The sequence below is a fragment of the Glycine soja genome, chromosome 7, assembly GCF_004193775.1.
Source record: "Glycine soja cultivar W05 chromosome 7, ASM419377v2, whole genome shotgun sequence".
NCBI lineage: Eukaryota > Viridiplantae > Streptophyta > Magnoliopsida > Fabales > Fabaceae > Glycine > Glycine soja.
Genome location: NC_041008.1, coordinates 32,137,775 through 32,148,016, shown reverse-complemented (window position 1 = coordinate 32,148,016; position 10,242 = coordinate 32,137,775). Strand labels below are relative to the sequence as shown.

The 10,242-nt window shown below is 37.5% G+C and overlaps 1 protein-coding gene across 1 annotated transcript; it reads left to right on the top strand.

Annotated features, from left to right (window-relative positions):
- Positions 1-8,343: 8,343 nt before the first annotated feature.
- LOC114420593 (serine carboxypeptidase-like 48) lies at positions 8,344-9,675 on the top strand. Its single transcript, XM_028386450.1, has 4 exons — positions 8,344-8,373; positions 8,465-8,632; positions 9,199-9,267; positions 9,553-9,675. The coding sequence occupies exons 1-4, from the start codon at positions 8,344-8,346 to the stop codon at positions 9,673-9,675; spliced, it is 390 nt and encodes a 129-aa protein (XP_028242251.1).
- Positions 9,676-10,242: the final 567 nt, after the last annotated feature.

Below are 10,242 nucleotides of genomic sequence, written 5' to 3'. Positions count from 1 at the left end.
TAATAATTTTAGGCAATTTTCCCTTAGGATAGTGAGTGTTTTGTTGGGAACCTTAAATGAGGTCATCCAAACACTCTTAGGATCCGCCTAGTTTGCATTTCTTGCACTTTAATTTCTTACTTACTTTCATAGCTTATTTCCTTTACCCTCCATTGTCAAACTGCCTAGATAGCTTGCCTTTTACCAATTAGTTTTTACCTTATCTTTCACACCTCTTTTAGTGTTTATTTTGGCTAGTTTCAGCCATAGTTTCTTTTACCTTTTTTTTTTCAAACCCCCAACAAGAAAGAACCATAACTTAGGAACCAACATGAGTCTTTATTCTTCATCTAGTGTTAATGGTGAGGGTTCTACTCCTAAGGACCCCTTGTATAAGATATTAGATGAGTTGAGATCCCTTAAGTTGTGGAAAGAAAAACGAGAGAGAAAAGAAAAAGGTATAAAAAGAGTGGAAGAAATAAGTCAAGATGAACGAGAGAAAATAAGAGAGGAAGAAAGAAGAAAAATAATGAAAGAAATGAAAAGAGAAAAACATGTCTCCTATAGTAGTCATGACTCTTGCAAGAGTTTAAGTGAAGCACTTAGCGACTATTATAGAGGGCACCATAGTTCACATACTAAACATCACTCCCAAAGAAAAGAAAAGGATAGAAGGCCTCAAGAGGTTAACATTAGCCTCCCATATTTCCATGGAAAAGATAATGTTGAGGCCTACTTAGATTGGGAAATGATGGTTGAACAACTCTTTGCTTGCCATCATATTAGTGAAGAGAGAAAAGTTCTATTGGCTACCCTTAGCTTTCAAGGGTATGCCCTCTATAGGTGGACTTCCCTTGTTAGGGAACGAAGGATTCATGGGGATCCTCCAGTAGAGTATTGGAATGATCTTAAGAGTGCCCTTAGGAAGAGGCACATTCCCTCCTACTATGAAAGGGCGCTTATGGAAAAGCTCCAAAGGCTTTGACAAGGGAGTATGAGTGTTGAAGAATATAGACAACAAATGGAACTACTCCTTTTAAGAGCTGGACTTAGGGAGGAGGAAAGAACAAGCATAGCTAGGTTCCTTAGTGGGCTTAATATGGAAGTGAGGGATAAGGTTGAACTCCTTCCATATAGGGACCTAGATGAGCTAGTCCAACTTTGTATAAGAGTGGAGCAACAACTTAAAAGAAAGCCTTCTTCAAAATCTTATGGCTTTCACTCTTATCCAAGGAAGGACCAAGCCCAAGGAATTTTGGGGGCTGCACCTTCAAAACCCAAGGAAGATAAGGGTAAGACCAAAGAGAAATCCACCCCTAAGACTAGTTCCCAAGAAAGGACTAGCAGTATTAAATGCTTCAAATGTCTTGGGAGAGGTCACATTGCCTCTCAATGCCCCACAAAGAAAACCATGATTATGAGGGGTCAAGACATTTATAGTAGTCAAGAGGAGACTACTTCTTCCCCTTCCTCTAGTGGAAGTGAAGATGATGTAAGGGGTGAAGAGTCTAGTGAGGAAGTCTACCCCCATGAAGAATGTGACCTCTTAATGGTTAGAAGGCTCCTTGGAGGTCAATCTTGTGATCTATCTCAATCTCAAAGAGAGAACATCTTTCATACAAGATGCAAAATTTTAGATAAAACTTGTTCTCTCATTATGGATAGTGGATCTTGTTGCAACTGTTGTAGCACAAGATTAGTTTCCAAGTTGAACCTCACTATCATTCCCCACCCAAAACCTTATAAACTTCAATGGCTTAATGAGCAAGGGGAAATGATAGTTAACCAACAAGTGAAGGTACCTTTATCCATTGGGAGATATAAGGATGAAGTTAATTGTGATATAGTTCCCATGGAGGCAAGACATATTCTTTTAAGAAGGCCTAACTAATGAGATTACCCTCACCCATCTTGGCACTAAATTTGTGTTGCATCCTCAAACACCTTCACAGGTGGCCAAAGATCAACTAACTATGAAAGATAAGAGGGATGAGGAAGAAAAAATAGAAAAACATAAGAAAAAGAAGGATAGCAAGGCCTTGTCTTCAAAGGCCAAGGGGAAGGAAAAAAAGGGAAAGGATTCCTCCAAGAAGATTGTTAAGAAGGAAAATCATTTTGCAACAAAAGGTGATATTAAAAGAGCACTCCTTCTTAGACAATCTTTCTACCTTCTCCTATCAAGGGTAACATCCCTTAGCACTGCCACAATTCCTACATATGAGACCTTACCCCCAAAGGTCCAAGAACTCTTACATGAATTTGGTGATATATTTCCCAAAGAGATACCCCTTGGGCTACCTCCTTTAAGGGGAATAAAACACCAAATAAATTTAGTCCCAGGAGCAAGCCTTCCTTATAGGCCAGCCTATAGGACTAACCCTCAGGAGACTAAGGAGATAGAGTCTCAGGTTAAAGAATTGTTGGAGAAGGGTTGGGTCCAAGAGAGCCTAAGCCCATGTGCTGTGCCAGTGTTGTTGGTGCCCAAAAAGGATGGTACGTGGAGAATGTGTACAGATTCCAGGGCCATCAACAACATCACTATAAAGTATAGGCACCCCATTCCTAGACTTGATGATTTGCTTGATGAGTTGCATGGTGCCAATATCTTTTCAAAAATTGATCTTAAAAGTGGTTATCACCAAATCAGGATGAAAAAGGGTGATGAGTGGAAAACCTCTTTCAAGACCAAGTTTGGTTTGTATGAATGGCTAGTGATGCCTTTTGGGCTCACTAATGCACCAAGCACCTTTATGAGGCTTATGCATAATGTCTTAAGGGATTTCATAGGTAGATTTGTAGTTGTTTATTTTGATGTTATTTTAGTGTACAGTAGGAGCCTAGATGATCACTTAGGACATCTCAGGCAAGTTCTTTCGATCCTTAGGAAAAACACCTTCTATGAAAATATAGAGAAGTGTACCTTTTATGTAGATAATATAGTTTTCTTAGGTTTTGTAGTTGGTAGAAATGAGATCCAAGTGGACCCTGAGAAAATCAAGGCCATCCAAGAATGGCCCACCCCAAAAAGTGTGGGAGATATTAGGAGCTTACATGGGTTAGCAAGCTTCTATAGAAGGTTCGTTCCTAATTTCTCTACAATTGCATCACCTCAAGAATGTGGCATTTACCTGGGGTGAAAAACAAGAGCAAGCCTTTGCTTTGCTCAAAGAAAAGCTTACTAAGGCACCTGTTCTAGCTCTTCCTGACTTTTCTAAAACTTTAGAGCTAGAATGTGATGCCTCTGGAGTGGGAGTTGGAGCTGTATTGTTACAAGGTGGGCACCCTATTGCTCATTTTAGTGAAAAACTTTATAGTGCCACCCTCAACTACCCCACCTCTGATAAAGAGTTTTATGCCTTAATAAGAGCCCTCCAAACTCGGGAACATTACCTTGTTTCCAAGGAATTTTTCATTCATAGTGATCATCAATCACTTAAGTACATTAGAGGGCAAAGAAATTTAAACAAGAGGCATGCAAAATGGGTAAAGTACCTAGAGCAATTTCCATATGTTATCAAATACAAAAAGGGAAAAACAAATGTGGTAGCTGATGCCCTCTCTAGGAGACACACATTGTTTTGCTCCCTAGGAGCTCAAATTTTAGGATTTGATAATATTAGGGACTTGTATGCTTTAGATGAACATTTCTCTCCCATTTACGAGAGTTGTGGGAAAAAGGCCCAAGATGGATTCTATTTGGATGAGGGGTATTTGTTCAAAGAGGGAAAGCTTTGCATACCCCAAGGATCCATTAGGAAATTACTTGTGAAAGAGAGCCATAAGGGTGGGATCATGGGCCACTTTGGGATAGACAAGACACTTGTCTTACTTAAAGAAAAGTTTTATTGGCCCCATATGAAGAAAGATGTTCATAAGCATTGCACTAGGTGTGTGGCTTGTTTACAAGCCAAGTCTAGGGTGATGCCTCATAGGCTATACACACCCTTACCCATCCCCTTTGCACCTTGGGTAGACATTAGTATGGACTTTTTCCTTGGGCTTCCTAGAACCCAAAGAGGTGTATACTCTATCTTTGTGGTGGTGGATAGGTTTTGCAAGATGGCACACTTTATACCATGCCACAAGGTGGATGATGCTTCCCACATCTCAAAACTCTTTTTCAGGGAAGTTGTGAGACTCCATGGTTTGCCTAGGACCATTGTGTCAGATAGAGATGCTAAGTTCCTTAGCCACTTCTAGAAAACCTTATGGGCTAAGCTAGGAACTAAACTTCTTTTCTCTACCACTTGTCATCCACAAACTGATGGGCAAACAAAGGTAATGAATAGGTCTTTATCCACCCTTTTATGGGCTCTTCTGAAATGCAACCATAAGTCTTGGGATGAGTATCTTCCTCATGTAGAATTTGCCTACAACAGGGGGGTTCATAGAACCACTAAGCAGTCCCCTTTTGAGGTTGTCTATGGGTTCAATCCCCTAACACAGTTAGACCTCATTCCCCTCCCATTGGACATTTCTTTTATACATAAAGAAGGGGAATCTAGGTCATAGTTTGTAAAGAAGTTGCATGAGAGGGTTAAGAACCAAATAGAGAACCAAACAAAGGTGTATTCAACTAAAGGCAATAGAGGAAGAAAAAAGCTAGTTCTTAATGAGGGTGACTGGGTTTGGCTCCATCTTAGGAAGGATAGATTCCCTACTAAAAGGAAATCCAAGCTTAGCCCAAGAGGGGATGGACCTTTTCAGGTTTTGGAGAGGATCAATAACAATGCCTATAGGTTGGACCTCCCAGAAGAGTATGGAGTCAGCAACACTTTTAACATTTCTAATTTAATTCCTTTTACAGGTGGAGCTGCTATTGAGGAGGAGGAACTAACAGATTTGAGGTCAAATCCACTTCAAGGGGTAGGGGATGATGCAATCCTCCCTAGAAAGGGACCATTCACTAGAGCCATGAGCAAGAGGCTCCAAGAGGATTAGGCTAGAGCTGCTGAAGAAGGCCCTAGGGTTCTCATGAACCTCAAGGTAGATTTCTGAGCCCATGGGCCAAGGTTGGGTCCAATTATCTTTGTACATAATAGACTAGGATGTCATTATATTTGGTCCTTGTATTTAGGGCTCCATAATATAGGTAGAGTACCCTAGAAATATAGGATTTTTCAGCCCTTGTATTTTAGGGCACCTAGACTAGTTTTTGTATTAGGGGTAGTTTTGTAATTTCACATGCACTAAGTGAATATTCTTAGTAGTGTCTCTACCTCTGGGCCTTCATCTTTCTCCACTTGGGCCTTGTTAAGTGTGCGCTACCATTTGTTTGAGGGTATCCCCTAACTATTTGGTCATATTTTGGTCATAGGTCCTTGTATTTCAACAGTTTTAGGATTCTCATCACCAAGGGACCCGCAAAACAATTTTGAGATCTTACCAGGAAGATGGGAATGATAGATATTCTCTAGCTTGAGGGAGAGTGTTGTTACATGTATACAATATTAAACACGTGCGTCATTTCTTTTTAGTACTGATTTAATTAGATTTATTCTTTCATTAGATTGATTGGTCGAGGTTTCCTTATTTATAGTAATCAGGTTTGATTTGATGTCCATAATTCTAGCATAGCTTTAACTATCAAAGTTGTATAAATAGTGATCCTTGTTGTACTCTTTCAATTATCAAAAAAAAAAATTCACTTTTCCTCATATTCCAATTCTAATTAATTCATTAATTCTCTATTCTTGACACAGTTGCAGTCTAGGGTGTTGTATATACTTAAGAGATTGTTTACGATCTCTGTTTTTCTTCTTCAGGTATTCTCTTTGGATTTTTCTGTAACATATAAAATATTTGAATCTTAGCATAACAGCTTCAGCTTTTAGGATACCTAGCTCTTGACATGATAGCATCCATGAGCAAGTTGAACAAAGTTTGATCCTTGCCACTATTATTCTAAATAAAAGTGCATTTTAGCACAAGGCAGCGGTGGGTCTGCTCATTATCACTGATTCAATTATGAAGGGCTCGTGCATGGGGTGCATATAGCTTATGCTTTCGAGATAGTTGGTTATGAAATTTTTTATGAATAAGAGTTTTGTACAATTATTAGTTTTTTATTTTCCTAAACTTATTTTATTTATGTATTTTGTTTGACAGAAAGATTATGAATATCTAAGTGGCCATGAGGTGTTCCTCAGGCGTGTTGTCTCTGCCTTCAACAACTTTGCAGAATCTACTGAAAAATCATGGTGTGAAAAGTTAACCGCCACTTGTCCCCATTTGCTACAAGTTTGTTTCTATATGGAAAATGAATTTTATAATGAAAAATAAATAAATAAATAATCATTGTGGAAGCAATGCCTTCCAAGATTATTTTGATGATGCCAAAGAATCAAGAGTTAAGCAAATTCCAAAGATTCAAGAATCAAGTTTCAAGAATCAAGATTCAAGGTTCAAGAATCAAGTTTTCAAGAATCAATATTCAAGAATAATCAAGATCAAGATTCAAGACTCAAGATTCAAGAATCAAGAGAAGACTTAATCAAGATAAGTACTAAAAATGTTTTTCAAAACATTGAGTAGCACAAGAAGTTTTCACAAAATCATTACCAAAGAGTTTTACTCTCTAGTAATCGATTACATGAAGGTAGTAATTGATTACCAGTAGTCAGCATTGTTTTCAAAACTAATTTACAAAGTTTTAATCGATTACCATAATCATGTAATCGATTACCAATGTTTTAAAACGTTAGATTTCAAATTTCAAGAGTCACAACTAGTGATAAAATATTTTTAAATCATTTTAAACTTGTGTAATCGATTACACAATACTTGTAATCGATTACCAGAGTTTCTAAACGTTTTGATTTTCAAAATTTAAACTTGAAGAGTCATATCTGTTGATGTGTAACCAGTGACTGATTTCGAAAAATAAATTTCCAAAAGTCACAATTCTTAAAGTGACTTGTTTCTGAAGATTTTTTCAAAAGTCACAACTTTTTAAGTGACTAGTTTTCAAAAGAGTCACAATTTTTAAAAGGTGACTAGTTTTAAAGAAATTGCCAAGAGTCACAAACTTTAACTTGAGTTATCAAGAGATTATAAATATGTGACCATGGCATGAATTTCATAACATCTTTCAACGCATTTCTAAAGAACTTTCTAACTCATTTCTCATCATCTTTTCAACAAGTTTCATAACAAGTTTTTACAGAACTTTCTGATTCATTCCTCTTCATCTTTCTAAAAGTTTTTGTTCAATCCTTTCTCTTTCAAGAAAAGTTCTTTGTTCAAAAACTTATGCTATTCATCTTCTTCATTCTCTTCTCCCTTTGCCAAAAGAATAGAAGGACTAACCTCCTGAATTCTTTTGTGTCTCCCTTCTCTCTTCCAAGAGAATTCAATGGACTAACTGCCTAAGAATTCTTTTGATTTTTCCCTTCCCCTTAAACAAAAGATTTCAAAGGACTAACCGCTTGAGATATCTTTTGTTTCCCCTTACAAAGATTCAAAGGACTAACCGCCTGAGAATTCTTTGTCCCAACACATTGGAGGGTACATCCTTTGTGGTACAAGTAGAGGGTACATCTACTTGGGGATTGTTATACTGAGAACAAGAGAGGGTACATCTCTTGTGGATCAATTCAAGTGGAGGGTACATCCACTTGGTTGTTCAAAGAGAACAAGGGAGGGTACATCCCTTGTGGATCTTTGGCTTGTAAAGGATTTTACAAGGTTGAAAGAAATCTTAAGAACCATTTGGTTGCTTGGGGACTGGACGTAGGCACGGGTTGTGGCCAAACCAGTATAAATCTTGTGTTTGTCTTCTTTTTCCCTACACTCTTTAATTTCCGCTGTGTACTTTTTATTTTCGCTTTACTTTTTGTCTAAGTTATTGTTTCTGTTCTTTACTTTCTCATAACTTAGTAGTAAAGCCTAATTGAATCTAGTAATATTAAGAAGGATAAATTTTTAATTAGTCAAGACACATTAATAATTAATTCAACTCCCCCTTCTTACTTATTCTGAGGCCACTTGATCCAACAATCATGACCTTAATTTGAGTATGAGGAATATGATGCATAGATTATCTTTTAAAAGAGTGTAATATATGGAATTCTTGCATTATATCATGATTTTTTGTTTTCACTTCATTTTTTTCACAGTCGTTCTTTTTTTATATTAGGGTGCATTATTTTTCCCTTGATAAAAAAAAATGAACTTGATTTGTACCAAATGTGATGTGATAATATTGCCGAACTAAAATTTGCAACCATGAATCATATATGTTTCATCTTTGCATTCTCATCCATGATTTATCCCTTTTACTTTTTTATACATGATACCTATTAAATATTAGTATTTCAGGTTGTTTATTTGCTTTTTTCTAAATTTCATGCTTGTCTGCTACAGATGTATGGAGGACTTGGGGAGCACCACACGGTATGTTTTAGTAAATAATTTATTAGGAGATAAGTAATATGTGGTCCTGCTTTGAATTGAATAAACTTTTTTTCCCTTTATCATCTGCAAGATGTTCTACTTCTTCTTTGAATCTCAAAGCAGTAAGAATGATTGTGTTGTCATATCGCTGACTAGAGGACCAAGATGCAGCAATGAACTAGGTTTGTTTTGTTCAAATGGTCCTTTTCAGCTTACCAAGAACTTGTCTCTTGAGTGGAATGACTATGGCTGGGACAAGGTACGTAGCTATTAATTCTCGTTGTCCTTTTCTCACTTTACTTCTGACTCACATAGTCACATATAACAATCATATGTCAAATCCTATCAATTTTTTTGTGCTTCGCTCTGCTCATTCCATGCAAAGTGTCTACTAGGAAAAAACACAAACAAACTGATATTAAGTATATTCATGTCTACTCTTATACTATAGATTTTAACTAGCTCAAAGAATAAAGTTGATACACTGCTTGTTTTCTTGTTTGCATCAATACGGTGTTTTCTCATTTTGTATGCATCAAATATTATATATGTAGACCAACCCACTGGGACGGGTTAAGTACCATCTCTGCCTGTGCTATCTATGCTTCCTGATCGCTAGACTCATTCTTCCTAGTTCGGCTTGTTGGGCCACCTCACTTAACCAAACATCTCCGAGAAGAAGTTCCACCAAATCTACAACACTTGTTGCTTCATGCTCGGTTGCATGTTACTTTGTTGGTTCACCTTCGAAACAGGTCTCCACACCTGAGACACATCCTTCTCCTATTGATTATTCTTTTTCCTACATTATGGTGGCTTATTCAGCGAGCTGGAGCTCCTACTATTCCCACGCCAGCTTCCACTCTAGCTCCCTTCTACCTCGAAGATCATCAGGTTCCATCCAACTCACTCTAATTTCTATGTTAATTGGTTTTGTACTTTTGCATGTTGGGAATCAAAATAGAATAATATTTTCTACTTGACTTTATAAGTGATCAACTAGGTTTTTAATCCCTCGCTTACACTCTTTTGGGCTAGGTTATGTAGGTGGTCTTACATTTCACCAGGTTGTGGGATAGACACATCCCAAAATCCGTTCTCCCCCTTTTTTGTTATAATAGACCCAGAACCCCTACATACCTTTTTTCTACCAAAAGGCCTGCTTGGCTTCTTATTTAGGTTCTATCTTCTGTAGATTCAGGTTTGGAAAGTGCCTTTGCCCTGGCTGATGTTGTAGAAGCTTATACTGATGTGTTGTATCCTTACTCAGCTCAGGATCTTTTGATTGATTCAAAAGCCTAGGATCAAGACTTATGTTCTTGGTTTTGGTCAAAGAGGGCTTTCAACCTAGAATTCCTAGGCAAAGCAGTTTCTTTTTCAAAGAGTTTCAAACCATGCAGATAAAGCATCTGATTCAGCACCCGATGAAGCAGACACTAGAGCAGCTACTAGAGAATCCACGGACGCTGAAGTCTCAGTTGAACAAAGGCAGTCGATACCATAGGAGAATCAACCAAATCCATATCATAGGAAAGCAAAAAAAGAAAAGCTCTATCCTCCGTTGATGAATAAGTAAAAACAAGGGTCGACGGTTTTAGAACATATTAAAGAGCAGCCATAGAATGAAGCAGAGTAAGAATAAGAAAAGGAATGTTTAGGCTTTTTTGAACCAATAACAAAGAAAGTGGGTAGCAGGTGTGGTGTAGTAAAAAGGTTTCGAAGCTTGTGAGGATTTAGCTTCCAATTGAGTGTGTTAAGTATAGACTTTCTGCATACATAAATAAGGCTTTTAGCCATTCGACGTTTTGTCTCTTTTTTTTTGGCCAATTTACGCAAAGGGGTCACATTTAAAAACTATTTACGCAAAGG

Bases quoted from the DNA above. Each gene is read 5' to 3' on its own strand.
- LOC114420593 (XM_028386450.1), top strand. From the start codon at position 8,344: ATGTATGGAGGACTTGGGGAGCACCACACG. The intron at 8,374-8,464 runs GTATGTTTTAGT...ATCATCTGCAAG, and splicing joins GACTTGGGGAGCACCACACG to ATGTTCTACTTCTTCTTTGA. The intron at 8,633-9,198 runs GTACGTAGCTAT...TGGCTTATTCAG, and splicing joins ATGACTATGGCTGGGACAAG to CGAGCTGGAGCTCCTACTAT.